This window comes from Hypanus sabinus, chromosome 3 (assembly GCF_030144855.1).
Source record: "Hypanus sabinus isolate sHypSab1 chromosome 3, sHypSab1.hap1, whole genome shotgun sequence".
Taxonomy (NCBI): domain Eukaryota; kingdom Metazoa; phylum Chordata; class Chondrichthyes; order Myliobatiformes; family Dasyatidae; genus Hypanus; species Hypanus sabinus.
The window spans coordinates 38,936,611-38,952,571 of record NC_082708.1 but is presented as its reverse complement, the minus strand read 5'-3'; the positions used below and the strand labels follow the sequence as shown (position 1 = coordinate 38,952,571).

Here is a 15,961-nt window from a genome sequence, read left to right as displayed (position 1 = left end):
GATTCTAAAATGATAAATGGGGCAGCATTTAATTCAGTCTAAGTGGAGTGGTCAGAGGCCAAACAATCCAAAAGGAGTCCTGAATGACACTTGATTCCATTTCTATATAGAAGGAAATTGTTTTGAAAACACAATAAATGTGGTTTAAAACTGTGGGTGCTGTACATTCTACCAATGGTATATGCCATAGAGGGAGTACAAGGAAGATTCACCAGATTGATTACTGGGATGGCAGGACTTTCATATGAAGAAAGACTGAATCGACTAGGCTTATACTCACTGGAATTTAGAAGATTGAGGGGGGATCTTATTGAAATGTATAAAATTCTAAAGGGATTGGACAGGCTAGATGCAGGAAGATTGTTTCCGATGTTGGGGAAGTCCAGAACGAGGGGTCACAGTTTAAGGATAAAGCGGAAGCCTTTTAGGACCGAGATGTGGAAAAACTTCTTCACACAGAGAGAGGTGAATCTGTGGAATTCTCTGCCACAGGAAACAGTTGAGGCCGGTTCATTGGCTATATTTAAGAGGAAGTTAGATATGGCCCTTGTGGCTAAAGGGATCGGGGGTATGGAGAGAAAGCAGGTACAGGGTTCTGAGTTGGATGATCAGCCATAATCATACTGAATGGTGGTGCAGGCTCAAAGGGCTGAATGGCCTACTCCTGCACCTATTTTCTATGTTTCTCTGCTTTCAACACTATTTACCATGGTTGGAAGTGGGTAAGCTCCTTTAGATCAAGGAAAGAGTATTTTAGTTAGCCTTGGTTTCATTGTTAATGGGTTTTTTTAAGCAACCTATTCTGCAAATACCACATTACAGACACAAACAAAATACAGTGAATTCTGGTTAATTGGGTCAGCTGTTAATCGGGTAGCTGCTTATTTGGGTAAACTCTCAAAGAACAAAATCCAACCAGGAAACTAGCCAGGTTCCCTTCATTTATTTGGAACACTGTGCTGGTTAACTGGGCCAGGAGACTGTTACTGAACACTTTCTAGCTGGTATCAGTCATGTACACTTGTTTGGCTGTTAGACACTACACCCTGCTTAGAGCAAACGGTTTTAAATAGTCTTAGTTGTGTGTCTTTCTGTTCAAAAAGCAGTGATTTTTGTCACTGATAGTTGGTGAGAAATAAGTAGTGAGATAATTCAGAACTGTTTTGCATGCTGCAGTTTCAAGCATTGAGGCGGAGTTGACAGAAAGGCTGAGAGTGAACAGGTTATAGTGGGACATTGATAGGATGCAAAACTGAGCTGAGAAGTGGCAGATGGAGGTCAGCCCAGATAACTGTAAGGTGGCTCATTTTGGTAGGTCAAATATGGTATTAATGGTAAGACTCTTGTGAGTGTGGAGGATCAGAGGGATCTTGGGATCAGTCCATAGGACACTCAAGGCTGCTGCACAGGTTGACTCTGTGGTTAAGAAGGCATATGGTGCATTGGCCTTCATCAATCGTGGGATTGAGTTTAGGAGCTGAGAGGTAATGTTGCAGGTATATAGGACCCTGGTCAGACCCCACTTGGAGTACTGTGCTCAGTTCTGGTCGCCTCACTACAGGAAGGATGTGGAAACCATAGAAAGGGTGCAGAGGAGATTTACAAGGATGTTGCCTGGATTTTGGAGCATGCCTTATGAGAATAGGTTGAGTGAACTCTGCCTTTTTTCCTTGGAGCGACGGAGGATGAGAGGTGACCTGATAGAGGTGTATAAGATGATGAGAGGCATTGATCATGTGGATAGTCAGAGGCTTTTTCCCAGGGCTGAAATGGCTAGCATGAGAGGGCAAAGTTTTAAGGTGCTTGGAAGTAGGTACAGAGGAGATGTCAGGGGAAGTTTTTTATGCAGAGAATGATGAGTGCGTGGAATGAGCTGCCAGCAATGGTGCTGGAGGCGGATACGATAGGATCTTTGAAGAGACTCCTGGATGGAAAATGGAGCTCAGAAAAATAGAGGGCAATGGGTAACCCTAGGTAATTTCTCAGGTAAGGACATGTTCAGCACAGCTTTGTGGGCCAAGGGGTCTGTACTGTGCTGTGGGTTTTTGATGTTTCTATGTTATAGCTTAGTGCTACCTTGAAGCAGTTCTGCTCTCTTATAATAATTGTGTGTAGTTGGTTTATGTTTCTCTTGTGAATGATGTCAAGTACCTGCAAGTTTTTCACTGTATCTGTACATATGACAAGAATCTTGACTTTGAGATGATAACAAATTATTTATGAACATCTGAATTAACTTATCTGTAATTGGGGGTTTGATCAGTGGAAAAGAAATTCCAGTTTGCTTCTGTTCTTTAGGAATCTGAAAGTGATGGCAGATCACTGTTGGATGTAAAAGCATTCAAGCGGATAATGAAGAAATGTCTGGGATACCATGGCATAGTAAGTGTTGGAAACTTGGATTGTATACAGTTATACACCTTCACTAATTTTCCTTCCGGTGAGAATGTTTCACTGCAATTAGAGGATGAAATTTTCTCTTAAAATTAGTTGTGACAATTAAAGCAGCAGTAATAATACAGAAACTCCTAATTAAAGCATGATGAAAAACTTAATTGCCCTGTTCTGAGTTAATTGTCTTATCTTGAATTGATATATAAATCAAAGGGGTGCTCAATGCCTTAATGGAAATGTGAGAAGTAACGAATGCTTCATCTAAGCACCAAATGGGGTATAAATATACAGTACTGTGTATATAAACACCAGGCAAGGTCTTTTGATTCCAACCAATTGGTTTATTGATCATTACAGAATGTCTCTCTGGTACTTCCTGCTTCCCCCTCTCCCTTTCCTTTTTCCCAATCATTATTCCCTTCTCCCTGTCCCCTTCCTCCCACACTCAGTCCACAATAGAGGCCATAGCAGAATGTTGCGAAATATGTCTTTGTTTGCAGCAGCAGTATAGTGTAATACATAACATTATTCCGGTACTGTGCAAAAGTCTTACGCAACCTAGCTATATATGTTTGCCTCAAACTTTTCCACAGAACTGTACACTGAATTTATACATGTAGATTAATACTAACTAGTTCCAAGTGGTTAGAAATTATACCAAATTATACCACATGGTTTACATTTTTCGCTGGGATGAATTCATTAGTATAATTTCTGGGTCAGCTTTGGTGCTGGATGTGAGGATTCTAGTATACAGAAAATTGTAACTGGGTTGAGATTTGTACGTGATAGGAAAATGACTCATTTGGAGGATGAAATTTTTTGCTTCGTCTGAAAAGATCTCTAGCCAATTGACAACCTCTGTCTTGAGTTAGAAGTGACAGGTTTAGGTTGAGTTGGAGGAAACTCTACATGGAGTTGTAAGGAAGTCAGCAGACAAATGACAAAAACCTAGCACCCCGATCTCTGTTTGAAAGCGTGTGTCGATGACTTGAATATACTAGTGTAGTATGTATAGCAGGAAGTGAAGGTAACTTTGCTGTTGCCTCTTGGGCAAGGTGACTTAAAGTATAAAATAATTAGGACTAGTCATCTATTCTTGATTATGCCTGTGGGGTTATTTCTGCAGTGGATTTTGAATAGCTGATGCACTAGTGGGTAAGGTACTTGATTCACTGTATCAACAATGTTTTGGAGCAGCCTCACTCTTGGGGTTAATCTTCTATGCTTGATTCACAATTAGAATTTTCTCATTCATGTATAGCCAGGGTTCTGCGATCCATGCGACATTACCACTTATTGCAGTCTGGAGCATTTTGTTGCTAAAGGTTGTAACCAGGCAAAGTTGCATGGAAACTTGTACTGATATCTGCTTCATCATTTGCTTTGTGATGCATGGAGATTTCTGGGAGAGAAGATGATTGTAAATGTAACGTGAAGGGAGAGAGCATTGATTCAACCCAACATTTGTACACACAAGTTGCTGAAAATCTCCCATAGCCAACTGAAACGGTTGTCCCTAGTTTCTAAGAAAACAGCCGGTAACACAGAATCCTTAAAGAGTTAATGGAGAATAATCAATGATGAGTGTGCAAGTCATTTTGGTGACTGGATTTTTTTTTCTTAATGCTGGCTTTAATTTTCAGCTGTTGGCCTACTACATGAGTTGTTGAAAAAAGGATGAGCAGAGCAAAACAGTGGTTGCTTTGCAGTCTGTACTTGCGTGCTAGTACCCTCAAGGGAGCATTTACTGATAAAAGTGAACATATGACCTCCTGTTAGAGGATTATCGGTTCTGGATGTTCCCATCTGTAAGGAGTTGTGATAGCTGACAGTGATAGTGGATAATCCTTTGGTATCGCCTAATTCACAGCACTAGTTGGTTATATGTGAGGCCAGCTATAAAAGGTTTTGTTGGAGATTTAGATACTGCAGAGAGGTGGGCAAGCATGTATGTTCAGTAGTGATATATGGTTTTGATGGAGGGTCTCATCACAAAGCATCAATTGTTTGTTCCCCCTCCATAGACGCTGTCTGACCAGCTGAGTGAGTGAGTGTGAGTGTGTGTGTGTGTGTGTGTGTGTGTGTGTGTGTGTCGCATTGGGGGAAATTACCTGTAGGCTGATCACCCATTTCTCACCCAGCCTGATTTGGGAATGAGGAGAAGCATATTAGTCTCTGGAAATAATCTTCCTTGAGGGTGATGGAGGGCAGATTATTAGATGTTTGAGATGGAGATTGATAAACCCTTGAACTATCAGGAAATTGAGGGTCATGGGGATTGGCTCGAAAGAAGAATTCAAACCCACATGGATCAGTCATGATCATATTGAATGGAGAGGCAAGCTTGAAGAGATGGGTGACCTACTCGTGCTCCAATTTTCTTCTGTTATCATGTAAGGTTAACCATTATTCTTATCACCCTAAAGCCAAACCAAATATATTTAAAGTGATTAACTTTGGCACGAACACCAATTTCTCTAACTTTGGGTAATTTCTCCTCCCTCCACCTTATCAATTTTTCTGTTTTCCCTTCATTTCTTTTCTCACCTGCCCATCACCTCCCTCTGGCGTCCCTCATCCTTCCCTTTCCTCACCATCTTCTCCTATCAGATTCCTTCTTCTTCATCTCTTTACCTCTTCTTCCTATCACCTCTCAGCTTCTCACTTCATTCCCCTTCCCCCACCCAGTCTCGTCACCTGGTTTCACCTATCTCCTGCCAGCTTGTACCCTTCCCTTCCCTACACCTGCTTCTTCCCCTTCCTTTCCTGCCCTGATGAAGGGTCTCAACCTGAAACTTTGACTGTTTACTCCTTTCCACAGATGCTGCCTGACCTGCTGAGTTCCTCTAGCATTTTGTATGTGTTTGTGTTCAAAATGACAGTGTCCAGTGTTAAGTAGTAAATGCTGGATGGTGTGATGTAAGAACCAGAGTTAAGCCTTCTGTGGTCCTTCTTAAACTTCATCCACCGTGGGTGGAGTTGCTGGCTGATTAAATTACCATCCCATTACAGTCCAAATCTTCATTTGTTGCAATGACTTTACAAAACATTGCTTAAAACTCTGTCTATTTCTGGTCATCACGCAGCAGTAACTAACACTTAATTTCAGAGAGGGTCCGATGAAGAATGGTAGAATAATAATAATTGAAGAAAGACCAGAGAAGCTCAATATTTCATAGCCTGGAAATGACAACTGAGAAAAAGAGCATATGACAAAGTAAATTCAAGCAAAATATTCTTGTACTGTTGAACACTTGGAGTAAAACAGCAGAGTCTGAGGTGGAGAGTGACAATGATTTATGGAGACGTTGAGATCTGAGCCATATTGTTTATTGGAAGGTCTATTTCCTTTCAGTAAGAAGGCTGAGTGTTTGATCACAGAGGCTTCTATGGGGTCAACCAAAGGTGCTGTTGTCCTTCTTAAGCATGCTTTTTATGATCGCAAGACCCTACTGGAAATTCAGAACTGAAAGTATTGCAGGAGTACCCCATCAGTGAGTTACCCGTTGGCAGAGAAGCTGAAGGAGCCGGACTTGGATCGTGCTGCTCCCTGCGCCAGAGAGGCGTTGGAGAAGCCGGTGTGTGAAGGCCGTGCGCAATCTGGCAGCGAGTGATCACAAGACCTTCTCAGACATTATTAATATGGAATGCTGCAAGTCCAATTCACAGATTTATTGGCGGATGGTGGAGCGGTAAGCGGGGGAGCTGTGTGGCCTTGGTCATAGCAGGGACTAGGCCTCAAGCTGCAGCTGCCCAGGAGAGAGGCTCCACCAGAGGTAGTGTGGTCAGTGCTGTCCCCCAGTGTTCCCTTGACAGAAGACAAGCTGTATTATGTTTGACTGCAGACTGCTGCAACATCCATAGACTTGGGGTCTTGGACTAGATTTTTTTTGTACCACTGTATTTTACTGATATCTTGTACATGCTTGTTTTATGTGCTGTGTGTGTTTTGTGTCGTGTGTGACTGTTGGAACTGTGTTTTGCTCCTTGGCCTCAGGATAACGCAGTTTTTTTTTGGCCTTGTTCATAGGTATTCATATATGGTTGAATGACAATTAAACGAACTATATATTTAAAATTGACTTTCCAAAGACATTGAGAGCCTCCCTTAATGTTTTTCATGACCTTATTACTGTAGCTGTGACCTAGTTTGATAATGCCAGTGTTATTTTCAGATAATTAATTTTACTGTTTTTCATTCTAGCATGATGACCAAATAGAAGAACTTTTCAGGAAGATTGATTATTCTGCAAATGGTCAAATTGGATGGGTATGTGCAAACACTGCAGGGTTCTGCAGTTCTGAGACGCTAAAATTAATTTTAGATCTTGTGTACACAGAAGGATTTTGTGTGCATTAAATTAACCTGTATCTTGAAACTATTTCCTCAATAAGTTCAAGAATTTTTATTTTCTTTTATTATAATTTTCTTATTTTTAAACAAAAATGAAGTGATAAAATTCTGAAGAAAACTTTCAAACAAGGGTGCGAGGTAATGAGAGCACAGTGTTAAAATCGCATGCTTATGGTTGTTGAGAAGTGAATCTTTTCTGAGTCCGTCTGCCCATGAGTGTGTCATCAGCATTTATTACCTATTGCAGTCAAATCTGCCACTTCTTTCATTTTGCCTCTATTGAGAAATTAGTTGAGTTCACAAACTGAATTAAAATAGTAAGCTGCTTATTGTAAATTAGGCAGATATTCATGTCAAGGACAAATATATTAAATAAATTATTTAATTAAGGGCATTTTCAAATGATTTATAGCAATTTGCATGAAAGAAAAGTTGATAATTCCTTTCACCAATTACTCATTTAATAGTTCTATTATGGCATGGTTCCCTGCTCAAGATGGATAATTTATTCTTCACGGACTGCACTTTCTTGTGTTGTTATCCCTCAGGCCCAATCTATTATAATAAGGCTGCTTCCTTTATCAGTATTACTGTCTCTTCAAGGCCATGATGCTTGCAGTTTTGTCCCTGCACAGAGTGGAGCTGAATATTAACAGCAGGTCTTACAGAAGCTCTACTTTCAAATTGTGCTGTGGAGCAAGGATTTTCAAATCTATTAACGCAATAGTATTTTACTTAAAATGATGAGAAGAATAACATCTGATGAACATAATAACATTAATTTCAAATATAGGAGAGCATGATTTTGACCTCAAAAGCTCTCTTTGGAAATGATTTTAATCTGGACTTTATCAGGGATAACTGATTTGTTGTCCAACTGCTGACGATGGAAACTGAGCACTGTGGCACAAGAACAAATACATCACAGGGATGTCCATATAAATGCAACAAATTTGTGTGGTGTCAGTATATCATTTCTGATCTTTCTTCTCCAGGCAGTTATAATGTACACTTTTCTGACATACTCTTTGATTTAAATGTGGCAGAATTGTTGTGGAATTTAGAAATCTGGCCAGAACCCAGAGACACCAAATCCTCTCTGTCAAATATCTGCTCTCACCAAGATGAGCAGGACCCTAACTGCCACCTACTGAGGTGAACTGCAAATAACATGGTTTCCTACTTCAAATACTCCACTTGGAGTAATTCCTTCCTGCCTTCATGCAGGCACAGAAGACCATAAAGTACAGAAGCCGAATTAGGCTATTTGTCCATCAAGTCCGCTCTGCCATTTCATCATGGCTGGTCCATTTCCCCCTCACCCCAGTCTCCTGCCTTCTCCCCATATCCTTTCATGCCCTGACTAATCAAGAATCTTTCAACCTTTGCCTTAAATATACCAAAAGACTGAGCCTCCACAGGACCTGTGGCAATGAATCCCACAGATTCTTCACTCTGTGGCAAAAGAAGCATCTCCTCATCACCATTCTAAAAGGATGCCCCTCTATTCTGATCTTAGACTCTCCCACCAAAGGATACATCCTCTCCACATCTACTCTATTGAGGTCTTTCAATATTCAATAGGTTTCAATTAGGTTACCCCTCATTCTTCATAATTCCAGTGAGTACAGGATCAGAGCCATCAAATGTTCCTCATATGAGAAGCCTTTCAATCCAGGAATCATTTTAGTGAACCTCCTTTTGACCGTTACTAATGTCAGCACATCATGTCTTAGAAAGTAGGCCCAAAACTGCTCACAATACTCAAGTGAGGCCTCACCAGTGCTTTATAAAGCCTCAACACTACATCTGGTCCTCTTGACATGAATGCTAACATCACATTTGCTTTCCTCACCACAGACTCAACCTGAAAATTAACCTTCAGAGAATACGATACAAGTCCCTTTGCACCTCAGATTTTTGAATTTCTCTCCATTTCGAAAATAGTCCACCCTTTTATTTCTTCAACCAAAGTGCATGACCATACACTTACTGATGCTGTATTCCATGTCACCTCTTTGTGCATTTTCTTAATCTGTTTAAGTCATTCAATAGCCTCGATATTTTCTCAAAACTGCCTGCTCCTCCACCTATCTTCATAGCATCTGCAAACTTTGCAACAAGGCTATCAGTTCTGTCATCCAAGTCATTCACATATAAATGAAAAAATAAATGATTCCAACACAGACCCCTGTGGAATGGCAGCCAACCAGAAAAGGTTCCCTTTATTCCCATTCTTTGCCTCCTGTCAATCAGCCACTATTTTATCTGCGCTAGAATCTTTCCTGTAATACCATGGGCTTGTAGCTTGTTAAGCAGCCTCATGTGGCACCTTGTCAAAGCCTTCTGAAAATCCTTTGTCTGTCCTGCTTGTTACTTCTTCAAAGAATTTCAACAGATTTGTCAGAAAAGATATTACCTTGATGAAACCAATGTTGACTACAGCCCATTTTTATCATGTGCCTCCAAGTACCCCCAAACCACATCCTTAATAATGGGCACCGACACTTTCCCAACCACTGAGGTCAGACTAATTGGCCTATAATTTCCTTTCTTCTGCCTCTGTCCCATCTTGAAGAGTAGTATGTCATTTATGTGGAACTATCGATTCTTGAAAGATCATTACTAATGCCTCCACAACTTCTTAAGCCACCTCTTTCTGAATGCTGGGGTGTAGTCCATCTGGTCCAGGTGACTTATCTATCTTCAGACCTTCTAACTTCCCAAGAACCTTCCCTCTAGTAATGGCAAGTTCACACACTTCTTCCCCCTGACACTCTCAAACTTCCAACATACTGCTAATGTCTTCCACAGTGAATACTGATGCAAAATACTTATTCTGTTCATCTGTTATTTCCTCGTGTCTCATTACCACCTCTCCAGCATCATTTTCCAGCGGTCCGGTATCCACTCTCGCCTCTTTTACACTTTATGTATCTGAAGAAACTTTTGATATTCTCTTTAGTTTTATTAGCTATCTTACTTTCATATTCCATCTTTTTCAGTTGCCTCCATTGGTTTTTAAATGTTTCCTAATCCTTTAATTTCCCATTAATTTTTGCTGTATTATATGCCCTCTCTTTAGCTTTTATGTTGATTTTCTCTTCTCTTGTTAGCCATGGTTGTGCCACCTTGCCTTTTAGCGTACTTCTTCCTCTTTGGGATGTATATACCTTATGCCTTCCAAATTGCTTCCAGAAATTCCAGCCATTGCTGCTTTGTCATCATCCCTGCCAGTGTTCTTTTCCACTCAATTCTGGCCAGCACCTCGCTCGTTCCTCTTCAATCCCCATTACTCCACTGTAATACTAATACATCTGATTTTAACTACTTTCTCTCAAATTTCAGGGTAAATATGATCATATTATGATCACTGGTCCCTAAGGGTTCCTTTACCTTAAGCTCTCTAATCAATTCTGGTTTATTGCACAACACCCAATCCAGAATAGCTGCCACCTTACTGGGCTCAACCAGGAGCTGCTCCAAAAAGCCATCTCATAGGCATTCTAGAAAACCTCCCTCTTGGGATCCAGCGCCAACCTAATTTTCCCAATCTACCTGCATATTGAAATCCCCCCATTAGTATTGTAACTTTGCCTTTTTGGCTTGCATTTTCTTTCTCCGGATGTAATTTGTAGGCCACGTCTTTACAAGGCATTGGGGGAGGGGGTTCTGCATATGACTCTTTGTCTTTTTACCCTTCAGTTCCTTAGCTCTACCCACACTGACTCAACACCTTCCAACCTTATGTCTTCTGCTTTTAATAATTTGATTTCATTTTTTTTGCCCATAGAGCCTCCTCACTCCTCCCCCCCCACCCCCCCACCCCGCCACCAGCAGAACTGCCTGTCCTTTTGATACGATATGTACGATATGTATCTTTGGATGTTAAGCTCACAGCTATAATCTTTCAGCCATAATTCAATGATGCCTAAATCATCATACCTGCCAATTTGTAACCGTGCTACAAGTTCATCGACCTTGTTCTGTATACTGTGTATATTCAACTATAACACCTTCAGTCCTGTGTTCACCCTTTTCGATTTTGTCTGCCTTTTACATTGCAACTCATCCCGTTGACTGTAATGTTGCCCCATCATCAGCCTCTCCTTGCTAGCAGTCTCACTGCACTCTGCCTCTGTTTGTAAACCAACAACCTCATCCTCAACACTGTCTCTCCAGTTCCCATGCCCCTGCTAAATTGATTTAAATCCTCCCGAACAACTCTAGCGAACCTGTCTGCAAGGATATTGGTCTCCCTCAGGTTCAGCTGTAACCCATTGCTTTTGTACAAATTGTACCTTCCCCAGAAGAGATCCCAATGAATCTGAACCCCTACTGCTGAACAAGTTCCTCAGCATTGCATTCTCTGCCAAATTATCCTATTCTTACCTTCACCGGCACGTAGCACAGGTAGCAATCCAAAGATTACTCCCTTAGAGGTCCTGTTTTTCAGCTTTCAAACTAGCATCCTAAAACTAGCATCTATCTTCAGGACCTCCTCACCCTTCCTACCTATGTTATTGGCCCCAATATGTACCAAGACTTCTGACTGCTCACCCTCCCCCTTTAGAATGTCGTGGACCCAATCTGAGACCTCTCTGACCCTGGCATCATGCCATCTGGGTGTCTCTATTATGCCCACAGAATCTCGCCTCTGTTTGTCTGACTACGGAATCTCCTATCACCACTGCAGTCCCCCTCCCCTCTCTGATCTTCAGAGCCGCAGCACCAGACTCGGTGCCAGAGACCCCTGAATAATACCCCTCAAAGTTGTATTATTGCGAGGAACAGCCACAGGTGTACTCTGCAGTAGCTGTGCAGTACCACTCCTCCTCCTGATAGTCATCCAGTTACCTGTCTTCTACAACCTAGGGGTGACTACCTCCCTGTAGCTCCTGTCTATCACCTCCTCATTCTCCAGTTGGGAGAGAAGGTCATTGAGCTGCAGCTCCAGTTCATTAATCCGGTCCCTCAGGAGCTGTGGCTCCATGCACCTGCTCTAGATGTGTTTATCCAGAAGGCTGGAGGTCTCCCAGAATTCCCATATCAGTCACAGAGTACAAAACACTGGCCTGGAGCCATTTTCACTACACTGCTATGCCCTAAAAGACAATAAATGAACAATTAAGAACAAAAAGATATACTTACCACATACTTTACCTCACCAAAGCTTGCTGAGCCAAAGCTACTCCAAGCATTGACACATTAAGAATGGCCCCCTCCATTTGCACTTGTGTTATTTTTATTCGCCCTTATTAACGAATCCCGCTTGGTGGTTGGTCACAGTCTAACTCTGAGAAACTGCCACAAAGTTCTGCTTTTATAATTTTAAGTGCAGACCTGATTGCAAAGGTAGCTCTCTTCATGTTGTCCCACTCAGCAATCTGGTAGCTGCACCAGGATGTGACATGCATCCCTCATAGTCCCTTCACGATTAGGATATTACGCTGTGAAAAGTGTCACATCACAACTATACCAAGGGAAAGGAACACATTTATTATTTGAAGTTATTTCTTCCCTTGAGGCAACTTAATGAGGATGCTGTAAATAGCGGTTTAACTCGTCTCCTTGTGATCATTTTAGAATGAGACAAGTCCACCTGAGAGATCTGCTTCTTCAACAGTGCAAAAATCAGGTTTATTATCACTGAGCTATGTCATGAAATGTGTTGTTTTATAGCACAATATATGAAAAATTACTAGAAGTTAAAATAAGCAGTCTATTTTAAAAAAACAGTACAAAGAGAGAGAAGATTAGTGTGGTAGTGTTCACGGACCATTCATAACTCTGGTGGAGGGTAAGAAATTGTTCTTAAAATGCTAAGTGTGCATCTTCAGGCTCCTGTACCTTCTCCCTGATTGCAGTAGTGATGTTGTTTTCAATGTATAAGATGTTGTTTAGTGTCAATGGATAAGGCATGAACAGATTAGATATGGCAAAGTTATTTCCCATGGTAGGGGAGTCTAGGACAAGAGGGCAAGACTTCAGGATTGAAGGATGTCCTCTTAGAACTGAGATGCAGAGAAATTACCTTAGTCAGAGGGTGGTAAATCTGTAGAACTTGTTACCAGGAGCAGCTGTGGAGGCTAAGTCATTGTGTTTATTTAAGGTAGAGATAGATAGGTTCTTGATTAGCCAGGGAATCAAAAGGTATGGGGTGAAAGCAGGGGAGTGTGGATGACTGGAAGAATTGAATCAGTCCATGATTGAATGGCAGAGCAGACTCGATGGGCTGAATGGCCTACTTCTGCCCCTATATCTTATGGTCTTATGATAAATGCTTCTATCTTTCTCAGTTTTCCACTTTCATAAACCATGCCTTTATGAACTTTGTGAGGAGATGAATAGTTAGCACTGTCATGAAGTACAACAATTCCTTGATGTTAGAGGTAGCATAGACTAGATAGACAATTCTAATGACAGTTTCTCAGCAGATGGTTCTTCTTCATTTGGAGGATTTTGTCGTGTGCACAGTAAATATTCTTCATGGGCCCACAATGTGCTTTGCTATGACACAATTTCAAAGTTTAATGGTGGGTTCATTGCTATAGCACCAGAAGAAGCTTATTGAAGAGGTAGAAAGATGAGAGGAGACCTTTGTAAGTCCTCCCTGTCAAGTCCAGAACCACTGTGTTCCTTCCTGCTCCCATTCCCCCCTCACTGATGTTGGTCTGTGAGTAAATTGGAGTAAGGACTGCGATGGGCCTCCTCTGTTTGAAGATGGTTGGGAAGGGGGCAGTCAGCAGTTGTTGTGGTCAGCTGGGGGCGGTCAGGGGTGAGGACATATCCAACTCTATGTATTTTCTGTTTTTCTCCGTTGCTCTCCTATTCAAGTTCACGTGAAACTGTTGTTGAGCACCCAGCCTCATAAAGTATTCCACTGGTCTGAGAAAAATGTATAGTAGTTTGATGAACTTTGATTAAGAACAATGACATAAACTCAGCATCAGTAAGGTCAATGAATTGATTGTGGGCTTCAGGAAAGAGAAATAGGGAGAACACATCAATTCTCATGGAGGGGTCAGTAATGGAGAGGGTGAGTAACATCACAGCAATTCTCATCACGAGGTCAGTAATGGAGAGGGTGAGTAACATCACACAGCAATTCTCATCACGAGGTCAGTAATGGAGAGGGTGAGTAACATCACAGCAATTCTCATCACGAGGTCAGTAATGGAGAGGGTGAGCAACATCGCAGCAATTCTCATCACGAGGTCAGTAATGGAGAGGGTGAGTAACATCACAGCAATTCTCATCACGAGGTCAGTAATGGAGAGGGTGAGTAACATCACAGCAATTCTCATCACGAGGTCAGTAATGGAGAGGGTGAGTAACATCACACAGCAATTCTCATCACGAGGTCAGTAATGGAGAGGGTGAGTAACATCACAGCAATTCTCATCACGAGGTCAGTAATGGAGAGGGTGAGTAACATCACAGCAATTCTCATCGAGGGGTCAGTAATGGAGAGGGTGAGTAACATCACAGCAATTCTCATCGAGGGGTCAGTAATGGAGAGGGTGAGTAACATCACAGCAATTCTCATCGAGGAGTCAGTAATGGAGAGGGTGAGCAACTTCAAGTTCCTGGGCATCAACATTTCAGATCTGTCCGGGCCCAATACAGTGATGGAATTACTAAAAAGACACGGCAGTGCCTGTATTTAATTTGAAGTTTGAGGAGGGAGTTCTGGTATGTACTGAAGACTCTCACAAATTTCTATAGATGTACCATGAGGAGCATTCTAACTGGTTGCATCACTGATATGGAGGTGCCAATGCAAACTTTGCAAAGGGTTTTAAAATCATTCCAGCTCCATCATGGGCACCAGCCTCCCCATTATTGAGAGTCTTCAATAGGTGACATCCGGGATATGTCCCCATCTCATTACTGCCACCAGGAAGGAGGCAAAAGAGCCTGAAGGTGCACACTCGATGTTTTAGGGACATCTCTCTCTCCTCAGCTATCCGATTTCTGATGATCCAAAACACGGCCTCACTATTTTGCACTATGTTAAAAAATATATTCTCATTGTAATTTGTAGTATTTTTTTTGTAATTTATTTTTTTTATTGAAGTTCATCAAACATTTCTATAAGATGTATTTCAGACATTGTACATATATATCATATAATCATATTATATCACAAAATCTCCACAAAGTATTTATCTGGGGTATATACTTATAGAAAAGAGTGGGAAAAAAAACAAGCAAAAAGAAAGAACTATGTACAAGTACGGAGTGATCTTCTTTTAAAACAGATTCATTGATTTGTGAGAATAAGATCAGGCCTATGAGGCATTATGTAGTTAAACTATTTTTCCCAGTATGAATCAAATTGTTCCAGCTTATGATTAACAGATGCTGTTATCTTCTCCATTTTGTAAATGTCCATTGTATTTTTTAATATATTGCACAGTACTGCTGCAAGACAACAAATTTCACAGCATATCTGTGATATAAACCTGATTTTGAGCTTTTGAAGATATGTTTTTTGTATAATCCACATAAAAGATAAAATCAACAGAAGGTATTTAATGTGACAGCTCTTTATTTTTGAGAAATAAAATGCAGTTCTTAGAACATAGTTCAGATTGGACTTAATAATTTTCAGTCTTGCTCTAATATCCTATAATCTTTCTGAAAATATAAAGTAGAAGTAGCTGAAGCTATTCAGCAGATCAATGCTGTATAAGGAATTAGACTGAATAAATATTTCTGTTGTCCCTTCATTAGAGCTACTGCATTCTGTTCTGTGCTCCTTTATTTTTTTGTTTGACAGGATGAATTCTGCACGTACATGCAACTGAAGTATCAGGAGATTGAGGAATCCTACGTGCGATCAAAACACATCTCATTCTCCCTTCCGGCAACTGTCAGGATGCTTTCCCATGCCCAGCAGATCCTGCGTATTTACTTCACACCTGATGAGACGTTCATCATGATGCAAGAAGGTGGAACCATTTCCTTCTGGACGTCACAGCTAAAGCTGAAGCGTAGTCGGAGGCTCTTCGTACGTGCATTTGTAGTTTTCATAAGGATTGAGTTTGAGAGCTGGACATTTGCACATTAAACTTCATTCCCACTATTACCAAGGTGTAATAGTGCGAATAATCTTCATTCATGTGCATTGGTCTTCACTTGAGGTGACTGTCAAGCATAGATAATCAAATGCTATGTTCTTGTATTAGAAATTCAAAAACAATT

At 41.1% G+C, this 15,961-nt stretch overlaps 1 protein-coding gene across 4 annotated transcripts in view; it reads left to right on the top strand.

Moving 5' to 3' along the window:
• The window catches only part of wdr95 (WD40 repeat domain 95), a 152,178-nt gene that overhangs the window by 39,013 nt on the left and 97,204 nt on the right, over nucleotides 1–15,961 (top strand). For all 4 annotated transcript variants that reach the window (XM_059964092.1, XM_059964091.1, XM_059964093.1 and 1 more), the window contains 3 exons: nucleotides 2,299–2,382; nucleotides 6,602–6,667; nucleotides 15,537–15,767. In XM_059964092.1, coding sequence (XP_059820075.1) covers nucleotides 2,299–2,382; nucleotides 6,602–6,667; nucleotides 15,537–15,767 — 381 coding nt within the window. The remainder of the gene's footprint in view (nucleotides 1–2,298; nucleotides 2,383–6,601; nucleotides 6,668–15,536; nucleotides 15,768–15,961) is intronic.